General features: G+C 37.3%; 1 protein-coding gene across 17 annotated transcripts in view; it reads left to right on the top strand.

Moving 5' to 3' along the window:
• LOC18435176 (AAR2 protein family) overlaps positions 1 to 12228 on the top strand; it is a 93960-nt gene that overhangs the window by 61138 nt on the left and 20594 nt on the right. For 14 of the 17 annotated variants that reach the window (XR_016046993.1, XR_016046992.1, XM_011625423.3 and 11 more), the window contains one exon: positions 10839 to 10871. The exons of the other annotated variants lie outside the window; for them this stretch is intronic. Coding sequence is in view for 12 of the 14 variants with exons in the window: in XM_011625423.3 (XP_011623725.1) it covers positions 10839 to 10871 (33 nt within the window). In the remaining 2 variants the exon portion in view is untranslated. The remainder of the gene's footprint in view (positions 1 to 10838; positions 10872 to 12228) is intronic. 17 annotated transcript variants of the gene reach the window in all.

Here is a 12228-nt window from a genome sequence, read left to right as displayed (position 1 = left end):
CTGGTTGAAGCCACATAGAGAGAGATAGAGCTATAGATCTTGTGCAGTGTTATAAGTACACCAACAAGTCTACTTATGTGCTGCTTAGTATTCTCTAACAAAAAACAAATCAGGCCACAACAAAAACAGCAATCTACACTTGTTGCAACAAATATAATTTGTCACTTTATTCTAAAAAAAATTATGATGACGTTTAATAAAGAAAAACTATGTCAAGAGCAATGGAAAGCCATGACCACAAAACATAGCATCTAGTCACCTCTAAAGGACTTGATATGCACAATTGGGATCACTGTGATGAATGGCACATCGATCGAGGCCCTTACTATAAATTTCCTCTAAAGGGAACCGAAAGATGGCAACATGAAGTTTGGCATTTGTAATGCAAAATGGAAGTTGGGGAATCTATTCTGCGCGAATGAGAGAGAGAGAGAGAGAGAGAGAGAGAGAGAGAGAGAGAGAGAGAAAGAGAGACTTTTCGAGCTCACATTGGGGTCTAGGACAGGAAAACACGCTGGGCATGTAAGCCTCTGTGAGTGAGAGTGAGAGTGAGAGTGAGAGTGAGTGAGAGAGAGAGAGAGAGAAAGAGAGAGATGTGAAGCTAGAGGCAGAATGGTGTTTATGAGCTACTTAAAAACACATTTATAATGCGCTAAAAGCAAGGTTTTATCATCTCGAGGGAGGAGCAATTTGGGCTATCGATCTATGGTGATCTGTGGATGAAGAGGAACCTTACTGTCAACCTTCCATTTCTTAGATCAGTCATCACGATGAAGGGAATGACCTAGCACCCTTATCCCTTAGTTTCTATAACCCATTCTGTTTTAAATAGAAAGAAAAAAAGAACAAGATTTTTGCATAACCACCTGTCCTAGTTTTATTAAAAGTAGATAATCTCTTCTTAGAGTCTTATAAATGGTTAAAAACAATTTTATCAAAACCAAATTTCTAAAATGAAAACAATTAAAAGAGAATTAGCACTATGGGTTAGGAATAAAATACACTGAGTAATTCCACCATTTACTGACTTCTATAGTCCACAATTTATCTTCACCAACCAAACCAATGGAACCCATGCCATAGTTACTGGGATCTTCCAACCAAGAGGTCGATTCTACTCCAAAATCTCGCTCTTGCACACTAGAGAAGGGAATCTCTCTCCTCTCTGATTTTTAAACTTCGGAATTTCGATTCTAGTGAGGATCAAGAATCTAAATTATAGGAGATCCTCGTTCCTATTGCATAGTTGTATGTTGTAAGAGCTTGTTTGGATGTATTCGTTAATCACTGAAAATTTGCCTTTTCAATAAAATTAATATTGATAATGAGTTATCTGTTGTTTGGGAGCATCCCTTATAAAATTATATGAGATAAGTCTATAGGCAGTTTTATGTAGTAGTTTACCTTTTTAAAAACTATTTTACTTTTTTCAAAGTAATTTGCTAAAATCATGTGTTTTTAGCTAAAAATATCTAGAAATAGTTATTAATCGCCATATTAGTTAAATAATTATATAATATTATATATAATATGAGGAATATACTGAACAACCGGCCCTAAATTTAGATATAGTATAATATTTTAGAATACGTTGGGAATTGAGATTTGCTCAATTACCCCTTGATGCGGTGCATCCCCCATTACTAGAAATCCAATACCTCGAAATCAATTCGCCTATCACTGGCAAATCAATTTCAGAAAATTAAAACACCCAAGAACTATATATGGTGAAGTAAATTTGGGGAAAAATAAAAATAAATCAAGAGAAGCAAAAATAGGAAAACTCACAACTACAAAAATAGACCATATACGATAATCCAATCACCATCAAACACACAATGAAGAGATTACAAAAGGCCTATGGGCAAAAATGAATAATATTGTCGCCCATAGGCTGTGCTGTCCAATTTTTTTGGATGGCATGGATTAAAAATCGTCACGGACATAGCATGTCCATGGCAGTTCGTCACAGATATAGCATGTCCCTTACAGGATTTTTTTCACTCAAATTTGATGCAAACAATATTTGGGGATCGCCACGGCCCCGTAAGTCCATGGCGGTTTTTAGGCAAAACCATCATGGACATGACATGTTCGTGACAGGCGCAAAAAACGGTAGCAATTTGCCTATAGGCATGTTTAAGACTTTTTCAACACACAAATATACATGGTTCACCCAAAATAGGCTACATTCACAAGCAACTTACAATGATGAATTTACCCTCAATGGAGGAAATTACAAGTTTTATGGGTTGGTAGAGGTTACTTTACAAATGGCAAAGAAAGACTCAAATTGAGCTTTCCCTACGACAAAAATATTGTCAATCAATTCCTCTCTTTGTTATCATCAACCGACTTTATTGCCCCAAAGAAGCGTCGATAAATCCAGCCCAATACAAAGGCACAAAAAAGGCCCCTATCTCCACCTCACATGAGCTCTACCTCATAAGATCTCTCTTTCTCTGTTTACAAAATAATTTTTATTTACTCCCATAAAGGTTATTTTTATTTGACCAAAACACCATCACAAAAGGAGGGAAATGCCAAATGGGAGGTGATTTTGCATTTAGGTGGAGATTGTTGGGATGGTGAAATTACCCCCATTTGGTATGATGCAAATTACCCCCATTTGGTATTCTTCTTTTATTGGGGTTATTTTCATCACAAGAGAATGAATATTAATGGGAGGCTTATAAAAGCTCATTGTAGATTGAAAATACAAGAAAATGAGGAGCTTATGAGGGAGAGCTCTTGTGAGGTAAATTAGGCATTTTGGGGAGAACCCTAGCTACCATTGTGCCATATTTTGGGTGGTTTCATCGGCATTTTCTATTGTAGGTGGATTCGTAGAGATGGTGTCAACAATGAAGGTTGGTTCGATGGTTTTTTTGTGTAGTGGAAATGGAAATCAGTGGTACTTTATCGATTGTGAGGTAACCGATATATTTACCCAAACCTTGTAATTATTCCATGATAGTGAAATAGTTTCTTTTCCGGTTGCCTGGTGATGTAGCGCAGGTAAGGCGAACCATGTATATTTGTGTGTTGATGGTGCTTGGATTGTAGCTTGTAGTATGTTGTTTTGGTTTTAACTTTCCCATTTTCATTTTTTTATTTTATTATATTTTTCTCAAATTTATTACACATATGCGGTTCTTGGGTATTTGGATTTCTTGAAATCAATGTGTCGATGATAGGTGAGTTGCTTTCAAGATGTTAGATTTATTGCAGTGGGGGTTTGACCTCAACAAGGGTTAATTGAGAAAGTCTTAGTTCCCAACAAGCAGATTAGAGCTCAAGCGAAGTGTCTAGTAATTTGGAAAAATGGCTAGTGAAAAATTTGAAGTAAAGAAGTTCGATAGAAGGAAAGATTTTGAACTTTAGAAAATAAAAGTTCATGGCATATTAATACAACAAGGTCTTTATAAAGCACTACAAAGAAAATCTAAGAAACCGAAAAGTATGAAGGATGGTGATTGGGAAGAGTTGGATAGGTTTGTGCTCGTCATAATTCGTTTGTATTTAGTGAATGAAATACTATTTAATATAATAGGAGAAAAGATGGCTTCAGAATTATAGGCAAAGCTAGAAAGCTTGTATCAAACAAAATCCCTCACAAATTAAATTTCTTGAAAAAAATTTGTATTCTTTGAGGATGCGTGAAGGTATGAAAGTGTTGGAACACTTGAACAAATACAACAACATAATTTTTAACTCCAGAGTATCAAGGTGAAGATGGATGAGATAGATCAGGCGGTGACGTTGCTGTGTTCATTACCAGAGTCTTATGAAAATTTTGTTACTACCTTGAGTTGTAACAATGAAGAATCCCTCAAATTGGATTTGGTTAAGAATGCATTTCTTGCCAATGAATTTCGAAAGAAGGTGTCGATTGATAGTTCGATGGTTTCCAAGATGGATGTCCTTGTTGCAAGAGGCCTGTTAGATAAATGAGGTGCTTCATCAAGAGATTCCTCAAGTAGCTGATCAAAGTCGAGAGGGTCTTATGGTTGTTGGTTTTGTGGCAACCATGGCCACATAAAGAAAGGGTTCCAGTTCGTGAATGGAAAGGCAACGTGATGCCAAGAATGAGGCATACCAAGTTGAAGAATTAACATCCGTTCTTGTTGAAGATGAGGTGTTGATGGTGGGATGTAATCCTATTTATTATCAATGTAGGGTTCTTGATAGTGAAGCCACCATCATTTGTGGCCCGTGCTTGGATCCAGCCCGTGCTTGGATCCATATGCGTCATGTGAGGGTGGTTTGGCATCAATGGGAAACAATTCGATAAATAAGACGATTGGAATGGGCGTGGTTCCTATAAAAATATGTAATAAAATGGTTCAGACACTTGAAAATGTGTGTCATGTGCCTGATTTGAAGAAAAACTTGATTTCATTTTCTTCTCTAGATATATAAGGATAATTTACTGGGCACTCAAAGTTTCAAAGGGGGCTCTAGTCATGATGAAAGGAGTTCAAGAAGGAAACTTGTATAAATTGTTAAGGAGCACAATTGTAAATGAAAAAGTTATCTTGGTTGTAAAGGAAGAAGAAGCTATATAAGGGGTACATGGTTTGGCATTAGAAGGTCTTGATGGTACAAAGCAAGGTCTCGACAAGGATATTCGGCAAGTTGGAAAATATAAGGATTTTGAGCTTTCACAAGATGTAAAGCCGGAAGCACCTCATGAATTTTCCTCAAACCAATGCTCACAATTTGGTGAAGGAAGGAAAAGTGTTGTATACAATTCTAGTTAATTTTGATCATTGTCATGATTTCATTTCACTTGTTTGTTGTTTTCTTTATTGGCTTGTGACTAGCTATGGAGTGAATATTTGGAATGGAGTGAAATAGGTATTTCGGGATTTAAGAAGTATAGGCAAGTATTGCCATAGTTTTGAGCATATGCAAGGCATCATAGGAGAGACTTATGCAAAGGCTCTTGATGATATGAGATCAAGCACAGGTTGTGCTTGTAGGTGTGTGGAAAATGTTTCACGTAGAGGATGTGGCATGACATCAAGAACTCTCGGATGAGAGAGCTGAAGAAGATGGGTTTTGCATAAGAGGAAGAAGCATGGAGGAAGATAAGTTAGGCATGCTCCTGGAGGTTATTTGGCTAGTGAGCTTACGGTGTTGGGTAAGTTCTCTAGATTCAAGAACAAAAGAATAACCGAATATGGTTTGGTAAGGAAAGTGTGTGATTTTGCATCAAAGTGGAGATTGTTGGCACAGTGATGCAAATTACCCTCAGTTGATATTTCTTTTTTTATTAGGGGTATTTTCATCACAAGCAAATGACCTTTTATGGAGGCCCATAAAAGCTCATTGTAGAGAGAAAAAACATAAGAAAGTGGAGGGCTTATGAGGGAGAGCTCTTGTGGAGTAGAAATTGGGGATTTTGGGCAATACCCTACCTACCATTGTGCCCTATTTGGTTGGTTTCGTCGCTATTTTCTATTGTAGGCGGATCCATGGAGATGGTATTGACAATGGAGGTTGAATCGATTTTTTTTTTTTGAAGTGGAAAGGGAAATCAGTGGTACTTTACCTATTGTGAGGTAACCTATGTATTTACTCAAATCTTGTAATTCTTTCATGATAATGAAATCGTTTCCATGCCGGTTGCTCGTGGATATAGCCCAAATAGGGTGAACCACGTTTATTTGGGTGTTGATGGTGCTTGGATTGTAGCTTATAGTATGTTGTGGTTTTAACTTTCCTATTGTTGGTTCTCTTCATTTCCTTTTTTTCCCCAAGTTTATGACACCATGTACGATTCTTGGGTGTTGAAATCTATTTACCGGTGATAGATGAGTTGGTTTGCCATGGGTGGGGGTGGGGGGGTTCACCGCAAACAAGGGGTAATCGAGAAAGTCTCGGTTCCCAACATAATATAATATAGCATAGCATTGTTTTGTACTATAGCTACATATCATTGTATACCAATGTGGTATAGTTAAGTGCTCTCTGAGGCCTCATATTTTTTACAAGACAAAGCTCAGTCTAGTATAATTAACATTTGGTCCTGCTTAAGTTCGGATTGAGCTTCCCAACATAGTGGTATCAAGATCCCTGGATTACACAATGTACAGAACGCAACCACTATAATAGGGAGCTTCCTGCTTGTGATGATCCCGTGCTCTTGATCCTGATCCCAATCCAAGTAACTATGGGTTATACATGTCCTGATGCTACCTATTCAGACCCATGCAATTGGATTTGCTTCTTGGGTTCTTAAAGTGTATTTTCGACAAGAAAGCGGGGGCCTGGTTCTGATAATCATATTCACTTTTGTTTTTTTAGTACCGCAAAAAGCCTTTTTGCAAATTTACTTGGTTACTCAGTTGACTGAGCAAGCATGTGTATAAAGTTCTTGTAGTACCTAACAAATAATTTGATTGCTGTCTTTGCCAAGAAGAGGTGAGGTTTCAAACCTTGGCATGTATACTTTGACATTGAATTTCTGCATCGCCTATTTAGGTTCAAGAGAGAGGCCTTTTGGAGAAGGATCCTTGATTGCATGACCCTCTGGATGCTGTTGAGAGAGTGCAGAATCTTTGGAAAAGGATCATGGAAAAATAAAATGAACTGGTAATGATTCCAAAGGCCATCGTCATTTGATGGTGAGGGGCAGAGAACCCATCTTTCATTATGACAACAAAAAGCTTTGTGAGAACATGGCAAGAAGAGGAATGTGAAAGGAAACATATCAATTGCATATCAGATTTCTTCCATTTCTCCCCCATTGCTCAAAATACCTGCTTTGATTGGTCTTGACGAAGGCAGTTAGGAGAGATTGAGTAGGGTGATATGTCTTGTGTTCCAACACTTTCTCAAGTCTTTAATGGCAACATCAAAAAACATGAGGGATTCCAAAAGACCTAAGTGAATGGCATGTGCAAAGGTGATTAGTGATGAATTTATGATATTGTGTTTTTTCATGGGATCAACTAACTATTGAAGAATAACATAGTGATGCTTTCAAGAGTGTAGTGGTGATTAGTGATGATGTTATGATATTGTGCTATTTCATGAGATCAAATACAAACTATTTGAAAAATAAGTTAATGATGCTTTCAAGAGTGTAGTGGTCTCTTGTGGAGATAGGGAGTATGTTACACAGTGTTGGTAGGATCTGGTCTGTTGCTAGGCTGTCATGGGCATGGCGTCACTTAAGGACTTTCCTGTTGGTGGTATAAGACCATTGGGCTAGAAATGCAATCTTTCAAAAATTTCCCATTGTATTAAAACTCAAGGGTTTAAATGCATAAATATCTTAATACAAAACCATAATACATATATTCCAGCCTACAAACATGGTTTATGCACATTTAAATAATAAAAATTCAACCCTAATAGGTCGCTTACAAATCCCTTACTCAAAAATATATTCAAATACTCACAATGTACATCTCTACAAAATATTACATGACTTGCACTCACAATTCCTCATTCTATCAACATTATATGATAATTCCATCTTCATTCATCATCCTCATCATATATCACAATGTCTCATACTCATCATAAACTTGCTCATAATATTCCAATGAGATGTCAATTCAAATAAACAATAAAGCATATCATTAAAGTTCATAACGCAAGATTAAAGAACAATCTCAATATTCACACATACTCAATTTAACCAATCATGAACCACTTAATAACTGTAAATGCATCAAATTAACATGAAACATACATGAGGGAAGTCATGGTTCGAACCCCTTGTGCCCGAGCCACGAAATGGCCTTTTAAGGACTTAATTTTGTCCCATTGTTTAAGGTACGAGTGATAATAATAACTCAAAAAGATCAATCCAATGGGAAGCAAATGATCACTTTTATTTCACTTAATGGGGATCAAATCATGAAAGAGACATGTATCAAAATAGCCCTTCAAAGTTTGAGAGAAATACTACACAAAATAAGGGAATTATGGTAAAACTAAACCATGTGGTCCATAAGGGACCACACGAACTTTTTAATATTCAAAAAGGAACTCAAGGGACTATTTCATATGCTCAAATAAGATGAAATAAACCTCTCATCAGTTGCACATTTTCAGTAAAAATTCCAGAGAAATAAGATCAAGGTGAACCTACTCAAGATCACGGAGTACGTACGCTAGTCTACACGTACCATGTGTATGGACTACACTATTGCTTTGAAGCTCTTCAAATATTAAATTTTCATGACCAAAAGATGAAAAAAACTACTGTAAATTAAGAATTATAGCAAGCTTTGATAATGGAAATGAGGTAGAAATTGAAATATATGAAGAAAAATCAATACTTTGGTGAAGCAATATTATGGGCTTGATCTCACATATGAGGGACTACTCCATCAAAAGGTTTCAACTCAAGGCTAAAAAATGAGGATCACTTGAATGGGGGTGTTGATCTCAAGAGGGCCATGGTGGCCATGTTTTTGTCGAGGGGGCTCTCTTTCTCTCTCTTTGAAGTGAAATTCAAAATTAGGGTTACAATTGATCTCATAAGTTACTTTTATACTTAGATCATAAAGATGGATTTGATCTTGATCCTTGATGCCTTAGATCAATGGCACATGAGAGGCTTTTATCCAAGCCACTCATCCATATCTTATCACCATGATCAATGGATGAGATTTTGACATATTTCACTCCTTGTAACTTAGGTTTATAGTCATTTTACCTTAAAGTCTTTAGCTCCATGTTTTATTTCTCATTAGTCCAAATTTATGTTTACACTTTTGCCCTTGGTTTTTGAATAATTTGTGAGAGTCAATAAAGGACAAGGACATGGACATAATGGTAGTATAGGACATCCACACATGTGAATAGGATATCTTATGACACCACCAATAGGATTTCAACAACACTGAAGTTTCACATGGCTCAAGGCCATAAGGTTGTTCCACATAAGATATACCCACAAGCCACAAAATCATATGTGGACAATCATATAAAACAAATTAATTCTCAAAATCACATGACTTCATACATGCCAAAAAAAATGGCACATGTGAGCAAAAAAAGACATGACCTAAATTAAATTTAAGTCATAACAATATATAACACTTTAAATAACAAGATAACATTTTATAACACATTACCACCAGAAGAACTAATGACAAATTGGTCCCCACATAGATATGATGTCATCTACGAGTGGGGAGGTGGGGTTACCACGTGGCATTCCTATGACCACATGGGATCCATGTGGCATCCCCATAGGATGTCCTTGTTTGGTATTTATGTCAACCAAATTTGAAAATCACATTTTTTATTATTTAAAAATTTTAAAAAATGCTCCAAAATCTCAAAAATTCTCCAAATGATTTTTCAATAATACTACACAATTTCTCATTAATATAAAACTTTTTCTCATCAATTTTAGATTTTGGGTCAAAGGTAACTGAGATCTCTAGACTTATAACACTAGTCGGAGTCTTCCATTGAGGCTAACCTTAATGACGTTCCATCAGTGTCTCAAGCCGATCCAATGGACTTGTGCTCCACAATCTATGGAAGGGATACATAATTGGTCACATTAAAGTCGTTGAGTCAGAGCCTCCCGTCACCAAGGGTTCAATGGATTACTGGCGCACCCTTGTGGGACATGTTGTTACTCTAATACAGGGGTCCTCTCAAAGCACATGTGCACTAGCTCTTCTAAGTTAGATAATCCTGTAGAAGAGTGGCTTCCCATACGACTGTGGGTGCACATGCCATGTGACAGTCGTGTCAAGATTACGGGCTCATGTCCCATAAGCCGACCATTCCATGCAAGCAAATGCTCTTTTAAATACTCAGGTTCTATTATACTTAGTTGGTTTCTCCAAGCCCTGGCTTATCGCATCAACTATGAGGCATTCTAATCAATATAGTCCTGACTCGGAGGTGACCCTCACACCTCCTTGAGAGATCACTCTCTCAAAACGCAAGCTCTCAATGCCTCATAAAACTCGGGCTATTTGAATCTGAGCCCCAGTGCGCCAAGCACCCAGATTCAGTCTCCCTCTCTAACTCCCACTGAGAGTAAGACTCGTGTCTTTAAGGCCTTGAAAGGCCACATAGTCAACATTTTCAATATTTTGGTCAAAACTTTAATACTAGAGATATGTTGACGTTAATTATAGACACAGTGACATGATGGCATCAGAGGACTTTGTTAAAATTTGAATAGTTATAAATATTTAGTTTCACAAGCTTCCAAGATAAATCAAACTATCCAACTCGAGCATTAGGAAACAATATATATATGTGTGTGTGCGCGCACACACGCATGCGTGCATGTGTGTGTGTGCACTCATGTTCCCATTACAACCATTTTCCTTATTACCTTCCAAAGCTTCTTCAAATTTATCTTCCCGGTCAGCATTAATTTCCCCAACCAAGCAGCCCTGAGCAACAATACTGACTGAAACACTAAGCTCATGACAATCATCAGTACCCTTGGCAGGGTTTTTTCTGAAACTCTCTCTTCACATATAATCTCAAGAGAATTGAGTGAGTCATTCTTTGTCAAATCACTATCCGAGGAGTCATTCTTTGGGGATTGATAGGAGCTAGAAGCACCAGTAGTTGAACTCATTCCACCCATTCCACTAACTGAAATATCATGACTCGCACACTCTTGTGTAGAGAGAGAGAGGTTTGGCAACTACGTGATTGATTTCTTGCCATTTAATGAAACAGTTTAACTATTTCGATCTATCCACTAACCACAGAATTAAAATATATTTTATCATGCATCCAGGCTGGAATAATTTACAACACTGGTCTATAATGAAATTAACTTTATGCTCATAAAAGTTTACATTTATATATTTCGTGCTCTCTTCTTGCAGCCTTTCCACTCTAGGAGTCAGTTATTCTCAAAGGTATGGTTCAATACGTCTACCATATTTCTTTCACTTATTCATGTGCCATGTCTTGTATAGGAAAACAATATCATACAAACTCTTTGTATAGCTATTTTGCTAGTGTCTCTCTTGTCATTTTTAGCAGATTTTGTGACATTCTGTTTTGGTAAGGCATGTTGGAAGGTAGAGAACCTAAAAAATAAAGGCACATTGGAAGGTTGATTGCTGCTAGGGAATGTTCTCCTTGATTTTGAAGCCTTGTTGGCTAGAAATAGAATATCATAAATGCAACAGTAACTAGATATGTGGCTTCTAATGATATGATTATAAACGAGAATGATGTGTTTTACCTGCCATTCAAAAAAGAAAAATGATATTCTTTATCTGCGGTGTCAGTTTTACCTTTGTGGTACTTTGGAAGGATAGAGGCTGTATACACCTACTAATGTTTACCACGTAGTTTTCTAAGTGACAAAGAGAATCATTTGGAACTTCATACTGATTTGGGGCTACTTATCATAAATCAACTGGTATAAATATGGGCTATCTTCACGTAGAAACTGGTCAAATTTACTTCTTGATTGCAGGGGCTGTGTAGTGTAATAGAAGTTTGCATGTCAGAATCATGGGCATCTATTCTTGACCATGCCCATATATCTAGTTTGTTCTTGACCTAGCTCTATAATGTAGTAACTCAAATGAGAATCATAGACTTCGAAATATTTGGTCTTCCATCTTTTTTACTGCTATTTGGTTTCTATGGGAAGAGTAGAAGAGTTTTTTAGTTAAAACCCAGGAGAGAGCTTATTGTGAAAAGGATTACCCTAGACGTTCAGGCACTAGCAGAAGTTAAGAAGTGGTTTTCTCATTTATCAGAAAGGGCCATCATTGATAACCTTCGGATAACTTGGCAGCAGCAGAAGGCTGAGTCCTTTACTTCGGTAGCGTGGTCTTTTCCTGAGACTCATAATTACATACTCAATATTGATGGTTCTTCCTTGAGAAATCTAGGTTTAACAGGTGGTGGTGGACTTATCAGGAACAGTGCGGGCGGCTCTATTGTTGCTTTCACAAAGCATTTTGGTTTTGCTTTTAATAACCATGCCATAGATTCAAAAAGCGGACCGTCCAGCACTTAAGCGGTCCAGAAGGCCTGGGCTCATTGCCCAAGTCTAGGCGGCCAAACTGGGTGGTTTGTCCCTGGGCGGCCGCCCAGGGCCTGCACCTCACCAAGGGGCGGAAAAAAAAAACCGTGAGGGTATTTTGAGTCTTTTGTTTTTTTTTAAAGCCCCAAAAATTAGGGTTTTAGGTTCATTTGAAACCTAAACCTTGTTTGAGCCAAATTTAGAGAGAGGAAACCACCAAAAAGCTAGAT

This window comes from Amborella trichopoda, chromosome 13 (genome assembly GCF_054954075.1).
Source record: "Amborella trichopoda isolate Santa Cruz 75 chromosome 13, AtrichopodaSantaCruz75HAP2 v2.0, whole genome shotgun sequence".
Taxonomy (NCBI): Eukaryota; Viridiplantae; Streptophyta; class Magnoliopsida; order Amborellales; family Amborellaceae; genus Amborella; species Amborella trichopoda.
The sequence above is the reverse complement of the archived record's forward strand: the minus strand, read 5'-3'. Positions and strand labels throughout refer to the sequence as shown.